We start from the raw sequence: 17186 nt of genomic DNA, 5'->3' as shown, positions 1-17186 counted from the left end.
CAGGCAGGTGGGAGACGGGAGACGTCTGCTGGACGGAATGGGAGAAAAAAACAAGGCACAATGGCAAAATGAGACACACGTGACTCGTGACACGTAATTGTTGCTATGGCGATGTTTTTGGGCTACAGAGAGCTAACTTTAGCCAGATAGCTCGCTAAGCTAATAAAGCAATTCATAACGTTACATTTCATATTTCGTACCTGGTATTCTACCCAGCTCTGCGCTAATCGCGTCCCATATGTACGCCTTCTTGGAAGCATCACGGTAGGCTTTTAAAGTTTGGTCATACAATTCTGGGTGCTGCTGCACCAAAAGCACAAGCTTTTCGTTGTCGAGTTCAGCCATGTTTTCTTTTCTGTTTTGGAACTACGTCACATCCAGTTGAGTAATCCGTGGCCGGTGAATGGTAAAAGTTAAAATATTTTAACTTTGGACGGCATTGCCGTCTACCGTTGCCCTGGACGGTATTCTCTGCCGGCCTTGCCCAAGTTTTACCGTCCTTCTCTCGTCCACTAACATGACATCCGGTTTGCCATCTGCCGTTTGCCTGATTCCATGTGAATGCAGCATTAGCGGTTCTATATTTGATATTTCATTTAAATAGTATCTTTGGTGAAAGAATGGAGCTGATAAAAGGTCCTCTGAAGTCTTATCTTTGTACGGGATGACAAGAGCAAAGGATTTGATCTGGATCATATCTGTTTTATGCAAAATACTGTTATAGCGTTATTGAATATTAATTATAGTACCAGTAGATGTAAAAAATGACTTCAGGCAATCCGACAAAGTTTTTAGGGAAAATTATGGAAATTTAAGGATGTTAAACTGTACACAGTTATAACTTCCCAAAGTTGTGTTATATATTCTCTTCATTACATGTTGATTTTAAATGCTGTTGCAGTAGAAACAAAGCAGCAACGGGTAGAAGTAAAATCTCTGGCTCACTGCGACTCACTTATGTCAAAGCAAAATGTAAAAGTGGTTGAATTCACCATCCCGGCTGCAGCGAACTCAGTGTAAGGCCGCTGTAAGGCCGAGGGTTGCCCCAGAAACCTCCAGGCGATGCGTCAGCGCTACTTGTGGAATGCCACGGGCTGGTTTCCTCCTATTGTGACCGGCTACAGGGACCCCCCTCCACCCCCACCCTTTCTCCTTTTCCCCCCTCAGAGGTGAATAGAGGACTCAGTGAAACTCCAGACTACCCACCCCCATCCTCTCCACTCACTCTCACACACACTTACCCTACCTCCTCCTCCTGAAACTGCCTCCTGGAACTGCTTTCGGTGAGCTGGGATGAATCCATGTTTTACGCTGGTCATTTTTAATACTTATTCTGACTCTATAATAACTGTAGCATCATGTTAGGGTTACTGCAGAGCATATTATATATTGTAGGCGGCTTTTAAACAGTTTACAGCTGCAACTAACAATTATTTTCACAATAAATCAATCGAAAAATGCCATCACAGCTTCCCTAAGGCTTGAGTTGACATACTCCAAATTATTGTTTATCCGACCAGCTGTCCAAAACTCAAAGGTATCCAGTTTGTTATCACAGAGGACAAAGAAAACCAGCAAATCCCCACATTTGAGAAGGTGGAACCAAATACTTATAGGCATTTTTGCTTAATTAAAAAAATGACAGATACGATTTTTTAATTAGCTAATTTCTTGCCAATTAATTTTCTGTTCATTGACTAATTTAATTGTTTCAGCTGTAGAACAATTTCAGAAAAAAACAAAGAAACAACACTTCATTATGTATAATCTCAATGTAAACAATCCATTAATCACATTTTAATGAACTGAAAGTCATTAAGATTCGCGCAGGGTTTGATATATTTATGTGGCTTGCACACTGAGGTGGGGTTTCTGCCCAAATGTCTGTGCATTAATAAATAATTTAATCGGTCTGCTGTCCTACTGATGTTTGAGGTAATGTTTTTGAGGATTCGGTACACAGTGCAGCCGAGTATGCTTATTCTTTCTCATGATGCTGTGATCTAGTTTAATTGAGCTTCTACTATTTCCTTCATAATGACTTCATCAGCCAAATTGCCATTGATTGGCTGTTGTTTGAGAACTGTGTGTGTGTGTGTGTGCGTGTGTGTGTGTGTGTGTGTGTGTGAACGGCAACCGTCAGCGCTCTGGTATGAATTGTAAAAAGCTGGTGTCACGTGCATTAATTAGCATGTGTCACACACTTTGCATTCCATACTTGACCTATTTTACTTTACCTGTTACACCTATTTTATATCTGTAGCTTTCTATGAATGTAGGTTGAAAAGTGGTGTCTGCTGTCTCACACACACACATGAACACACACACACACACACACACACACACACACACACACACACACACTTTTGTCAAATGTGAGAAAGCTTATGGGAGTGTTAAGAATGTTCAAATAAGTTTGTGTTGTTCAGAGGTGAAGACACACACACAGATGTCCATCAGACTCATGGACCCTAATGATTGTGGCATTGTGTGTTTGTGTTATGTTTCATTGATAAATATTGTACACGGCACATACCATGGACATAGTTCATGCATATATGTGTAGCTAAATATTGTGGTTATAAATGAGACATGTTCGGGCCTCAGACTGACAAGGTCTGTGAAGTTTGTTGATCACAGTGGAGACGATTCTGTTTCTCAGTCTGTTTTCTGATTCTGTTTTCTTCAGGCAGACGAAGCCTCTGACGTTTGCTGACTGCATCGGGGATGAGCTGCCGGTCGGTTGGGAGGAGGCATATGACCCCACAGTCGGAGCGTACTATGTTGACCACAACACCAGTGAGTTGACTTTTATGTGTTACTTTTATTTATTATTCTCTCTGCACATCGCTACATCTTCTTTCTCCATTTTTACCCCTATCATTCAACCAACATTCATCCAACAAGCTTGAACCTTCTTACTCTCTTTCCTCCAGAGAGCACCCAGCTGGAGGACCCGCGGGCCCAGTGGCAGCGAGAGCAGGAGTCCATGCTCCGGGACTACCTGGCTGTGGCCCGCGACGCGCTCAGTGCCCAGAAGGAGATTTACCAGGTGAAGGAGCAGAGGCTTCGTCTGGCGCAGCAGGAGTACCGGCAGCTCAATGATGCGTGGAGGGACAAGTCAACGTCACAGACCAGCTGTGAGTACTGTGGAGGGTCTGAGGGAGGAGGAGCCACAGACATGGTGTGGCTTGATTTATTTTACACGTTGGGTCATTGTTGGTTGTGAAAATTGGAAGGAGAGTCAGGAAATGGAAAAAGAAACAGGAGGAAGCGCTACTTGGATCTGACAGTGATGTAACACAAAACAGGTGCTCTTTATGCATGGCTAAGAAAATACTGTCCACAACAGAAGGGAGGGATTCCCCCCATAAAAAATCATGGCACACTGCTTGATAAAATACAGAAGTTAAAAAGTCTTTCCTATTGTGGCTACATGCCGAGCAAGACCCAATGCCTGTCGACTGCGTACTGCACAAGCTTCAATCACAAGAGATGCGAGATGTGACATGCCACATTTGGCTCTCTCATTACACCTGTAATCACTCAATAAATAAGCACTGTGTCAATGAAAATATTTTACATACAGTGCCTATAAAATCTATTCACCCCCCTGGAAGTGGCAGATGTGATGCTGCTGACTGCTACAGATTTTCTCCCATGACTTCCCCTTATTTTGTTGCATTTATTCATCCATCAACCATAACAAGCCTTTGAGGGCCTGCAGCAGAGAAGCATCCCCACAGCATGATGCTGCCACCATCATGTTTCACTGTGAGTGTGGAGTATTGCTGAAGATTTGCAGGATTTGGCAAAACATAGCGTTTTGTTTGTTAGCCAGTAAGTTCAGTTATCATCCCATCAGACCATAACATCTTCCTCCAGCTCTCTCCCCCATGAGCCTTCTGGCAAACTCTAAGTGAGCTTTTATGTAAGTTGGTTTTTACAGTGGCTTTCTCTTTGCCAGTCTCCCACTGAGCTGTGACTGGTGAAGCAGCGGGGCTACATGTGTCGCGTGCACAGTCTCTTCTGTCTCAGACACGCAAGCTTGTAACTATCTCAGAGTAGTGACTGGTCTTTTGGTAGCCTCCCTCACTAGCATCTGTCTTGCACGGTGACTCACTTTCTGTGGACAGCTGGCTCTCGGCAGATTGACAACTGTGCCAAACCTTCCATTTCCTTATAATCGATTTCTCTGTACTCCAAGGGATATTCAGTGACTTTTTATATCAATCCCCTGAGCGTTGCTTTGATATCACCATCTAATCATTTAATTTATAATTTAATTTATCCATTTATCAGTCATGTGAATTTCAAAAGTAATTGGCTGCACAAGTGATTACTTAGTTGTGTCCTATTAAAGGGGGTAAGTACATATGCAGTCCACTATTCTGAATATATACTGTATATATTTTTAAGTTTAAGTCTCATTGTAGGGAACCATTTTCAAGCTGATAAAATAATCTGCTGATCTGTGTCAAAAAAAAGCACAATTTAAATCTACTGTGATTTGATGTTGTGACACATGATAGGAATACATATTGTAGGCTCTGTACATACTGATTTCAAGAAAAAGAAGATAAAAAGCAAAATGAATAGAGAGAGAGAGAGAGAAAATGAATAAAATCAAAGACAAAATTTAAGAGGATGGGAGAGAAGAAATGCTTTATAGGTGTATAGGTTTGCCATCAGTGTAGCTTTCTCCTCTCAGAAGACGGTAAACGAGTCCTTGACATCAGAGAGGTTGATAGCTTCTTATTTGTAATGCTCTACTTTTTCTTTCAAGTCTTGACAGAAAAAACAAGTTAACGTTTCTCTTGAGATATCTTCAATTTAACAGATATAAACACATTTTCCCCTCAGTGACTTTTGTTGATAGTTCTGTCTCTCTCTTGCTCAGAGGTTTCCTCAGTCATCTCTCCCTGGTGAAACACAAAAACAGCTGTGAGATAACCAAATCAGAGAAGGCTGAGAAGGGACCATTCTTTATACCTCTCTTTTCTCTTCTCGTCTGTCTTCTCCTGCAGTGAATTCCAGATCGTCCTCGTCGAGCAAGTATGACCCAGACATCCTTAAAGCAGAAATAGCCACAGCCAAAAGTCGGGTAAGAGCATCTCCTTCCTGTTCAACCTCATCTGGTCGATACCTGATCTACTAATAATGTTTCGTAATAGGGCTCCAACTAACCTCTATGTCATCACTGATTCATCTGATATTTGTTGTTTATGTGTCAATATAAAATGAAAAAAACAACAACAACACTATGCCTTATAAAACAATGATGAGCTGATATATTGATTAGTCAATGTATTGTTTTACAACTTTTTTTTAAGTAAATGCCCTTATTTTCTGGGTCCAGCTTCTCAACTGTCTCTGTGCCTGAATACTTTTAGTTTTATTTTGGATTGTTGGTTGGATAAAACAGGACACTGTGTCATAAATTTGCAATCCCATTTTTAAATTACTTAATAATGAATATACTCATGTCTCGGGTTACAGATTTATGCTCCTGTTGTTCATCTTGAAAGGAACAAAAGGCGAATGTTGTGGCGAAATTATATTAGCAGTGAACGAGAGGATATTTTTGGATTTGATAGAAGGGACTGCCCGTTTATTCAGAGGAGAATTACATTTCAAAGAGGTTACCACTCCATACATTCACTCCTCCTGGCTGTGGATCAGATATGTTGTGGAGTCCCCCGCACGAAACACCAGTCATGTCCCCCCAGGTTCAGCAGTTTGACTAGTCTAAAGCCACATGACCACATAAAGTCATTCTTGCCACATGTGACTATAATAAACTCAATTCCACATTGGTGGCTGTTCATTGTATTTTCTTTAATACTGCAACCGGTGGTGGAGTTTTTTAGCGACATCTCAAGAACCTCTTGAGGGATTTGTTTCAAATTTGGCACAAACATCCACTTGGATGCAATGATGAATTGATGAGAATTTGGTGGTCAAAGGTCAAGGCCACTGTGACCTTGCGTCCATCTTATTTTCATGAATGTAATATCTCAAGAATGCCTCGATGGAATTTCCTCAAATTTGGCACAAATGTCCACTTGGACTCAATGATGAACTGATTGGAATTTGGTGGTTGAAGGTCAAGGTCACTGTCACCTCACAAAACTCAAGAATTCATACGCTTATTATGACAAAATTTCACAGAAGTGTATTATTGGATAAAATGATGAAGTGATGATATTTTATATCCCAAAGTTTAGAGGCAGTTCTGCAAAAAAAGCATCCATGTTTTCACAGACATGGATGTAAACTGTAAGTGCAACTTGACTGGTGCGTGGAGGCATACAACCACAAGATAGTTCTTCTACATATTATTGTCAATAAATGTCATGAAAAGACGAAAACCAAGAATGAATGAATACTAACAAGTATTGTGTGAAGCACAGCCTGATATATCTCCTTTTGACTCAGTCCCATATACACCATCCTGCTTCCCCAAATACTCACTAGAGCACCAAATGTGGATTAATCCGTTGCTGAAAATAGTCCCCAATAAAAAATCCTGTTAACTCCTGTCTGAGTAACACATGCTTAAAATTGCAGTGCCCAGTTGTTCTTATTTACTTATTTATCCTTTTTAAAAAATTTAGCTACATTTGTGAGTCTTTTTTCTCCACGTTCAGTAGGATCCAATGGGCTTGAGGCTGAGAGCCACACAACTCAGAAAGTATTGAGAGACATACTAACACATTGATTTTCATATGGACTGTCGGCTGTAATTAAAATATAAAATATTTTCCAACAGCTGGGGCGCCCACTAGCTCACCCGGTACAATTGGTGCCCCATGTACAAAGGCTATATCCTTGCCCTCTCTCATTCCATTTCATTTTAAAAAACCTGTCCTGTCCAATTAAGGCCAAATGCCCCCAAAAAATCTTGACAAAAAGTATTTCTAACAGTTCTTGTCATCTCTGTGTCTCAGGTTAACAAGCTGAAGCGGGACCTGGCCTGTATGAAGCAGGAGCTGCAGTACAAAGAACAAGGCTTTGAGACCCTCAAAGAGTAAGTTGGTGCATCCCCTCGTCCTCACACAGACACCTCTCTTATCCCTTTTTACCTGGAGGTATTTGTTGTTCACGTGTGTGCTCTCGTATTCACTTCTGGAAACTTTCCAGTCTAGCGTCCCCCACCTTGAATCCTTGCTGAAGGGCACTTTGACAGGTGTATTTGTTGACAGCCGACTCTGGGATTTGATCCTCACACTTTATGCTACCACCAGCCCTCCTAATTTAATTTGACGAGTGAAGCAAGACAGTCAGAATATGACTTGAATAGTAAGTAAACGCGTGACCTTCCTTCTGTCTTTCACATTCACCTTCTGCCTGCAAAACACCTTCAGCTCACGTTTACTGTGTAGTGGAGAGAGTTCTCAGGCAGAGCAATTCTAGTGTGTCAGGGCAATCTTCAGCCATTTCCTAAAGGTTAATTAGTATAATTTTATGTTTCTTTATGAGGCATTAGCCCTTTAAAGGTCTGAGTAAAACAGCCAACTCAAATTCACAACTAAGGCTGCAAGTAATGAATATTTAAATTTCCAGTTAATTTATTTCAACTAATTGAAAGTTCAGTCTGAGAAATTTGTAGAAAAAGTAAAAAAAAATGGCCATTGCAACTTCCCAGAGTCCTAAAGAGTTATCTTTAAATGTCTTAGGTCTTAGGTGTCTAATGATTAATACATAAAAAAACAGCTAATGTTTTATACCACCTTTCCCCCTCAGAAAATACATCCAAACTCAAAATAAGTCTTTGGCCATCTGTCCAGACGAAAGACCTTTGCACATCAAGTCCTTATTTTTCGTCTGAAATTGTCACACATTTGAAAACAATATGATCTCAAGTTGTGCCAATCGTGTTTACACACCAACTCCAAAACTTACGTACATCATTAAAATTTTGGTTTGTTTTTCTGCGTTTTTTGCATCCGACTGTGTGTGTGTGTGTGTGTGTGTGTGTGTGTCCGTGTGTGTGTGTCCGTGTGTCTCAACCTTAAACATACTACCAGCTGCGGTTCAGGATCAGTTTGATTGCAGAAAAATTGGTGGCCTTCCTTTCAGTGTGTGACTCATCAAACTGTATCACTGATGTCCTGGAATAGACCTAGGAATGATCAGGATAGGTCCTCAGCTGCTAGATCAGAAGGTAGAAGTCTCTTAAAAACACAACAGACTCAGTGAGCAAGGTTTCTGGGCAAAACGATTTTAATTGTTATATATGGACCTGTTGTGCAAGGGCCTTTAGTCAGCATGTAGGACTCAGAAAGAGGCTCTGCAGTGGATAATTCTGAAATCATTGGCATGTTTAAGTGTGGACAGTGAAAATAGGCTTTTGTAAAACCATGATGAAGTCTGGTTGGGGGCTGTGTGGCAGTAAAGCCCCCCAACTATTTCCAAATAACATAAGATATTCATTCATTTATTTCTGTAACTGCTCATCCTGTTAGGGGTCGTGGGGGGTGATACTGGGCGAGAGGCAGGGAACACCCTGGACAGGTCGCCAGAATATCACAGTTTAATTTAATTTAAGGTCACCAATTAACCCATTCTCGAAATGCATCAGCTGTATTCGGCGTCTGACTTCCAGCAGACGGTGATACAGCCTCTGGGGGCAGACCCCCGATTTTTCGGCATTCCGATTTGATTTGGGCGGAGGAGGCGAATTCCATTTCCGACTTCCGTTTATATATAAGTAAATCAGTGTCAGAAATTAGCAAGGGCCACGGGCCATTTGGCCCGCAATTTATCCAAGAATGCCCCCAAAAGCCATGTTCCAGGGGCCAAAATTGCCCCCAAGTTTTCGAAACAACTATATGTATTTATATTTTTAACAGTATTACAATCTGACATTAAAGTATAATTTTATTTTCATTAAATTAATTTACTGTCACGTCTACAACTCATTTTCCAGACATAATCAACGAGATTGCACTGATTACGTGAGAGTAATCTGACAGAGAAGGGGAGGGGGCTTTGCTGTACCATAAGTATAAATTAACCATTTCTTGGGTGATCTGTGTCTACACAATGACAAATTAATGAAAAATTAAGGTAGAATGAATGTTAAATTTTAAATTAACTTACTTCCAGGATTGCATCTAAGGAATTTATAGTAATTTGGCCTTTTTAACAGTAAAAGTAACTGTAATATGGTGAAACATTAGTACTGCTATCAGTAGATTAATGGTTAAATCATCACATTTAAACTGGTTGAATTATAGGAAATCTGAGTGATATTTTGCAACCATAACTTTATGTAACCCATTATTTATTTCATTTATAGTGGTTTCTACTGAAGAGTGAAGACACTATCTTAGTTGGTTTTGCTTTTCATGTGCTTACTGTTAGAACATAATTACAATTTTTTGATGGCCCCCAAACATTTTGAAAATGCCCCCATTTTTTAGACCGTGGGGGCCAAAATTGCCCCCTAAATATTTTGTTAATTTCATACCCTGAAGTAAATATTCTGAACCATTGCGATGGATTCAGAGTTTGCAGTGACGCCAATTATGTTCCGCCTTGTTAGTTCACTGCACGGACCATTTAACCTGGCAACAACTGCAGCCAGCTCATACGTGATTGATCAATATCACGCGGACTACAGACAGCCTACAACTGGAAACCAGGGCTCTTCCGCTCTTCTTCTGGAGGCAAGATCTCCGGGGTTTGCCTACAGACTCTACATTCACTGAATGTAGAGTTTGTAGAGTACAGAGACTACCAATTAACCTAACCTGCATATCTTTGGATTCTGGGAGTAAGCCGGAGTACCCGGAGAAAACCATGCTGACACAGAGAACATGCAAACTCCACACAGAAGGGCTCCCCGACCCTGGGTTAGAACTCCTCACCCTGGGTTCTAACCAGGAACCCTTTAGCCGTGAGGCGACAATGCTAACCACTGCATCACCATGCCGCCATAGAAAAAAAAAAAATCATCATAAAAAAAAAAATAAGAAAAATTAAAGGTTTGGCTCAATCCTGATTGTGAAGTATGTTTTCCCAACTCTGTCCTGCCCACTTCCAACCAGTGAGAATCAATGTAGACATAGCTCATGTTCGGACACCCTGTCGTTCAAAGTTGTTCTCCCCAAACTCTGTCTGTTATCACTCAATTTAAATGTCATTATAGCCACAGCAGATGTTCGTAACCTGTATTCTTATTGTCAGACTACAGAGTAACATCTGATGTGTCACAGTTCTGTAGAATTATTGTTTGTCCTGTATAAGCTGTGATGAAATTGATGTGTAACACTCATTTAGTTGCCTAACAACAGAAACAAACATGTCAATAAGAACACCTAACTTTGGCTGTATTAAAACTAAAGCATGGGTGATGATCAGGGAGAGGGAGAGGGGATTAAATGGAGTTTTAAGCAGCTGAGAATCAACTCATGTTGACTTGGTTCAACTGTATTGTTGATATCTGTCAGATTAGGGGTGACGATGACAGACTTTTAGCTATTTTCCTGTTCCTGAGCAGAGATCTTAACCGCACCTTGTCTGGATCGTTCCTCTTCCCTGTATCTTCTCTCCTCCATCTAATGTGGTCTTTCATAGAAGATCTTTGCCATGTCTCAACTTAGCTCTTATCTTTCATGTGTCCTATCCTTATCTATGGCATGATCGCTTATGCATCACAGGGATTGTGTTGTACAGTAGAGATGAAGGAGTTGAGTCTTCCTGTAGTGTTGCACTTGTTGGAATTTGCCCTGTTAAACAGCATATAAACCGTAAATGTGATTATGTGGAGTTGAACAGATGCAAGTAAGTCAGAAACTTCAGCGCAGCAGACCTGCTTATCACGTCAGTTATTGCCTCAGCATTATCACACATTCCATCCGATCATTAAACACTAACGCCTCTATAAATGCACCAGTGGAACAACAGCTGAAGAATGTGGATTTAGAAAGGGAACACCCCTTCTCTCTGACCTACTTTGACACCTTAGGGTATGAAGTAAGTTTGTCAGAAAGTGCAAGGTGTACCAGAACAGTGAAGCCATCAGTCAGGAATGTTGATTTGAAAGGGATTCATTCTTCCATTTGTTCTTTATGTCACACTGAGGCTGTCTGTGATTTGTTTTCGAAATGCACCGCATTCGAGGGCCGACATGCAGATCCTCTGTCAGCCGATGTTGAATTGAACAGGAATGTCCGGTCTGTTTGTCTTGCCTCACGCAGCACAGTGAGAGTGTCAGGAGGATTAAAGAGTAGCTGAGGCAGAGTGGTTGGACGGCATTCCTCCGTGACTTTCCTCTCCTGTTACAGTCATCAGACGGCATTCAACAACCAATCACTGTTTGCAGAAATACGAATAGGCTTAGACTGGAATGCAGCCGAACACTCAGCTCCTGATAAGATTTCACAAAATACTCATGTATGAGAGGGAGTTTTATGATGTTGTCTGATAGGTAGAACAGAAAAGTGACAGTATTATACACTTTATGGGCAAAAATATGTGGACAAACCTGTTCATATACCTACGTTTACTTTTGTTGGGGTCTGTTTTTCTTGGTTTTTTGTTATGTCCCTTAGTTTCAGTGAAGTGGAAGAATATTTTAGACCAGTGGTTTCAAACCTGGCCGTATGATGAATCAGAGGGCTCACAAGATGATTATCAGTACAGGAAGCGTAAGCAACGTTTGTACTCCTCAATGTGAGGCTCATTTTCCAGATTTTCCTTTAATCTTTGCCTTTTTGGTTGTGATTTAGTGCATAGTTTTTGTTTGTCAAGTAGACATTACTTTGTTTTAAAGGTTGGGAACTATATTGTGTGTGACAATAGGGAGCTTTGTGGCAACAGTTTGTGTTTGTCCCTTTCCTGTTTCTACATCACAATGACCCCATGCACAAAGACAGCTCCTTTAAGAAATGGTTTTCTCAGTTTGGTGTGGAAGAACTTGACTGGCCTGCACAGAGCTCTGACCTCAACCCCATCCATCACCTCTGGGATGAAATGGAGTGTTGAATGCAAGACAGACCTTACGCCCAACATCAGTGTTGGACCTTTAAAATCCCAGACACTAAACCCAATGATGGTTTCAGGGTTTTAATATAAGATTGGACTTGAAGATTATAACAGAAAGCCTCTCTTACAAGAGTTTGAAAGGTGCAGGAGTGGGGTTGTTTGTTTTTGGAGCTTGACCCATACTAGAGACTGAGGCTGCGTCCACAATAATATGTTTTTGTTATAAAATGCATAACTATTACTGTGTTTATGCTTAGCGTCCACACTACTCGGGGCTTTTAGAACTCCTTAAACAGACACATTTGAAAACGCTGCTGGCCCCATTTTAGTTTGAAAACTCTGGGGTTGTGTTATAGCCTGCATGGGTGAAAACGGAGACTTGAAAATGATGACACAGACACCCACGTTCCCTTCCCGATAGGATCTAATCGGTCACGTGTCAAGCCAAAACATTAAAGGAAGGTATTTTATTCTTGTGTGGCACTTGTTTCTTATTGCCATGGCTTCCTGCAGTATTGGATAATACTCCTAGTATCTCAATAGTATTAGTGTTACACGGTATGCTGGTACCAACAGTAGACCGCGGTACTTAAACACCACGGTACATATGATACCATAATGTTGGAGTACCGTAGTACTACGGTACCTCAGGTACCACTACTGTGGGATAAGTTCAAAGTCCAGTCGCAAGAGGTTGAGTGTCCTGTCGCTGTGGAGGCTCTGCCGTATTCCTGTCAAATAGTAGGGCTCCGCGGCACAAGATAACGGCTTACCGGCGACCGAGAAGCCCGGCTCCAGGTCCAATAATTTCCTCTTTGTTGGTGTCATGACTGCCCAGACCTACCTGAACAGCCGTGGCAGCACACAGGTATGTGACGTGTCAGAGGAGAAACGAGCCGTTCACATTTCTCTCTGTGTGGCAGGTAATGGTCCACAAACCTCACCGCACTTTAGGGACTGTTCTTTACTTATGAAGGGACTGGTCTTTACTTGTCAGGGGAGGAGGGTGGCTGGTTGATTTTTATTTTATTTATTTATTTTATTTTGATCCCCCCTATGTTAATCACTTATTGATGCTGTTTTTGAAGTATGAATAAGTCAATAAGTAATTTATTCCATTGAAATATCATTGATGTATTATAGAAAAGTGATTTATCTTTTTATAAATGACAAAAGGCACATCTGCCTCATTTTTGCTGTGGTATCGTGATACTACTCAGAACCATGATACTTTCACTGGTATCGTACCGTGGGTCCCAATTTTGGTACCGTGACAACACTAACTAGTATGTCACCATATTTGCTCCACAAGGACTCCCAGTCTGTGTTTTCCGCCACCTTGATTGCCTTATACTCATGCTACTTTCAGTAACAGTTTCACCTCTTCATCGACCCAACAAAACTCTGATCTTACTTTTTTCAGCAATCAGTGGCAGAGTTCACATTCTGCTCCCTGTTTACATCGACTCATACATGCCCAGCGTGCCTTTAATAGTCAGATGATATCCATTTTCAGGGGTGTTAGTAAAGACGGAGATAATTTCCGAAACTGATCCAAAATACTTGTGCATATGGAGATCGTTTTAGTTTAAAAAACACTGTTTTAAAATGAAAATATATCAGAGGTCACACAGCACACACACAGCAAGGGATTCAACATTTTGAATAAAGGCACTTCAGAAAGGCAGATGTTTACTAAAACTGGTGCAGGAGCTGGCCACAACTGTACCTTGAAGTCCAAGAAAAACACGATTTTACTCATTTAAAAATGTCCACTTTAGTGTGGAATTCCAGTACCACTTAAAAAGTGTGACTGTAGTTAGATAAATGTTTTATCTTAGTAAGTATCTGTTAATGTCCCTCTTTTTCTCCGTGTTATTGTGAAGGTGTCGTTGTGATTTTAATTATGAAATGGTTCATAACAGCATTTTCACTCAGCATAAGTCCATGTTTGAGAAGGACTCAGAGAGGATTACTTGTTCTCTCTGCCTGTTACAGACAAGTGCCTCTCTCCCTCCCTCACTTCCTCATTCTCTCTGTACCTTGTTTTCTCCCTCTCTCTCTCTCTCTCTCTCTCTCTCTCTCTCTCTCCCTCTCTGTACGAGCGTCCCTCCCCCTCTTCCCTCTCTGAAGAATGTGGAAGGACCTGTTATTCAGATGCATGCATGACTTGCTGATGACAAGGTTTACATAGCTGCTGCTGCCTCTGATGGCTGTTTCCTGCAGCGACTCTTCTGCCTGTTCTCCCTGCAGCCGGGACTTCCCAGTCTGCCTACAGCCAACAAAATCTAATGAAGCAAATATTTAATCTTGTACTCAGACTGATCAAGAGTCAGCTGTATATGTAAATGCATTTTACCCGTAAAAATATCTTCGATTATGTCAACATTTTCAAGTTGTTTTCGAAAAAAGTTCTCAGTGTAGATTGAGAACTTTTTTCGAAAACAACTTGAAAATGTTGCTGTACACCTTTGGAACAGTAAAATAGCGTAACCTCTTCTTTCTCTTATTTGACAAAAAGAAGTTCATTGTGGCCATTATCTGATGTAGACTGGAATGGGACAGACAACTCCATTTACTCTGCTAGGGCTGCTAGGAGACATTACACCAAGAAACTAAATGTGGGATTGTTGTGATGGCAGATTGTGCTGCAGGAGGCTGTGCAGTCCTTTTTTGTGAAGTGTAAGTCAACGCCATCAAACCTGCAGCAAACACTGTCACTACTCATCAACTTATAATGGGCGAATGTCAGGCAAAGGATTATTATGAACATAAATTAATTTATCATTTTTAATTGGTTAATTCATCCATCTGTTTACTGCTGCTCATCCAGGTCCAGTTGATGTTAATGAAAACAATGATATCATCAGGAATTATTGTTATATACTCAAGGGAAGTACTGAAAAAAAGGGGATATGATAATAAATAATTCAAGGCCACATTGTTCGCTTTGATTTTTCATTGTACTTTTATATAATCATGAAACACATTAAATTACACTTTTTGTGGTTTTCGAAAGATCTCAAAAGCTGAAATTTAACTAGAAACTTGTAGAAACCCTGAATAAAAATGATTACAGGCTGGCAACAAGACTTTGTCACAGATTGTGGATTGGTTTAAAAGTCCTTAAGCTCTGTTTCAAAGTTAACTGTAGATAGTGTTGGGTACAGAACCTGGTACTTTTAAGGGTACCGACCGAATTATGTTGGCACAACAGACCACAGATTCATGTTAATTCCATCTGTGCCAAATATTGATACCTGAGAGCGCATCTGGATGTGTACCCCATGCAGTAGTAATAGCAGACAAGAGGCAGAGGTGCCATAAAACACCCCAAAGATTAGAAGTCAGCCATGGAGCTCCAAGGCCGGCAACGGAGCTTCGCACCGTCGGCTTTCTAGCCTCGACCAGCACTCATCTTCTGCGATAGTTTTCGATGTTTGGTCTATTTTTTTCTATATATTTTTTAGTAATAGCCTAGTATCACATATACACACACGCACACACACACGAGCAGACAGAGAGACAGAGACAGAAGTTAGCTCTATGTGTGATTAGAAAATCACAGAGGTGCGGAACTGCTTTTTAGTCTATCACGTCACCCTGCAGCTTGTTCAGAAATTACCTTTTCTGATTACAGGAACAGGTACCAGATTCCAGGCACTAGAACTGGTGTCGGTTCAAATGTGAACACCTGACCTTAATAGTTGATAGACGGAGAAAACAGTAAGAAAAAGAAACAAATACAGATAAGCCACCTTCATGTGGAAGCAGTCTAAAAATCAGCTGCATGTAATGCTGTCACCAGCTAATGAAAATTCAGGTTTTAATGCTGAGGATGCAGGTTTCCAATCTTTGGCCCATCAAGGTATCGCAAGTCAGGCTTTTTATTTCCTCTGGAGGAGGTGTACAAATTAGAGAAATCGGTCAGTGCAGCAATTGATTTGTGGAAAAGAAAGACTGTGCATATTTACTGGCCTCAATGGCACATGTTTCAGCTTCAGTGTTCAAACAAAGATGGTGAAGTTCACAGGCAGGGCTGTCTGGCTGTGAAAATGTTTCAGTACAGTCAGTACAATATATAAATTATACTTTTTATTAGTACTCTGTGGAGTGTTGTTAACTCATCATAGCAGTACAAACATAATTTAGATAAATCAGATACTATTTCCTCAAAGAGTAAGTAAACAAGAGCTCAAAAGAGCAGCCTAAAAAATATGTGTGCTGAAAGCGAATGAGTAATGCTGCCCCACCACCTGCTGTCGTAGTGCCCTTAAGCGAGATGTTCTACCCTCCTACGCTGAAGCCTGCCGTCTGACTGCTAGAAAAGGCTGTGGTTACACTGGGCAGCTTTCTCTTGACACTTAGTGTAAGCGTATGAAAATGAGTCGGTGTTGCTATAATGTGTGTAATAGTTTGCTCAGCTGTCCCAGGTCCTTGTGTCAACATTTAAAAAGCAGCTAATTGAAAGCCATTAGATCTTTTGAAAGTGATTATCTGTCCAGAGCAGCTGACAGTGAATGAGGTGTCCTGGGGACGTTATCTGAAACCCTACTCCTACTTATATTGGTCTAAATCATCATCAAACTGACCTTTATCTCCTGTTTCTGTCCCTGCCTCCCCCTCTCTACCTCACCCCCTCCTCTCTCTGGCTCTGCTCTTTCATCCTGACCCCCAGGATTGACCAGAAGGTGTCCAACAGCCCGTATGGCTACAAGCTGCAGGAGGCGCAGGCTATCCTCACAGAGGTCCGCTCCATCAGGGATGCCATCAGCTCTGGGGAGAAGGAGAAACAGGAGCTCATGCAGGTAAAAACACATTTGTAATGGAGGGGATAAACACAAAAAGTCAAGACGCTCGCTGTAACATAGACTCGTCGGGCTCAGAGTGGGAGCACGACACAACAAAAGTTTGATGTTGTTTAGTTTGGTTGATTCCAAAAGTAGATGTTCCTTCTATTTGAATACTAAGCATATGTTTGGTTAAACTCTAATTTGTAAATGAAGACCCTTCAGCAGCTGATTATAGTAATTGATGGAGTTAAGCTCAGCCTTAGAGATAGGGTGAGGAGCTCGGACATCCGGAGGGAGCTCGGAGTAGAGCTGCTGCTCCTAAGCGTCGAAAGGAGTCAGTTGAGGTGGTTCGGGCATCTGATCAGCATCCTCCTGGGCGCATCCCACTGGAGGTGTTTC

General features: G+C 41.2%; 1 protein-coding gene across 1 annotated transcript in view; it reads left to right on the top strand.

Moving 5' to 3' along the window:
• Positions 1-17186, top strand: part of wwc1 (WW and C2 domain containing 1) — a 71336-nt gene that overhangs the window by 16423 nt on the left and 37727 nt on the right. Inside the window, exons 2-6 of the mRNA XM_033643733.2 lie at positions 2690-2799; positions 2937-3140; positions 5028-5104; positions 6951-7030; positions 16673-16802. Coding sequence (XP_033499624.2) covers positions 2690-2799; positions 2937-3140; positions 5028-5104; positions 6951-7030; positions 16673-16802 — 601 coding nt within the window. The remainder of the gene's footprint in view (positions 1-2689; positions 2800-2936; positions 3141-5027; positions 5105-6950; positions 7031-16672; positions 16803-17186) is intronic.

The sequence above is a fragment of the Epinephelus lanceolatus genome, chromosome 11 (assembly GCF_041903045.1).
Source record: "Epinephelus lanceolatus isolate andai-2023 chromosome 11, ASM4190304v1, whole genome shotgun sequence".
NCBI lineage: Eukaryota > Metazoa > Chordata > Actinopteri > Perciformes > Serranidae > Epinephelus > Epinephelus lanceolatus.
Note: the sequence above shows the minus strand (reverse complement) of the source record. Positions and strands in the feature narration are given on the sequence as shown.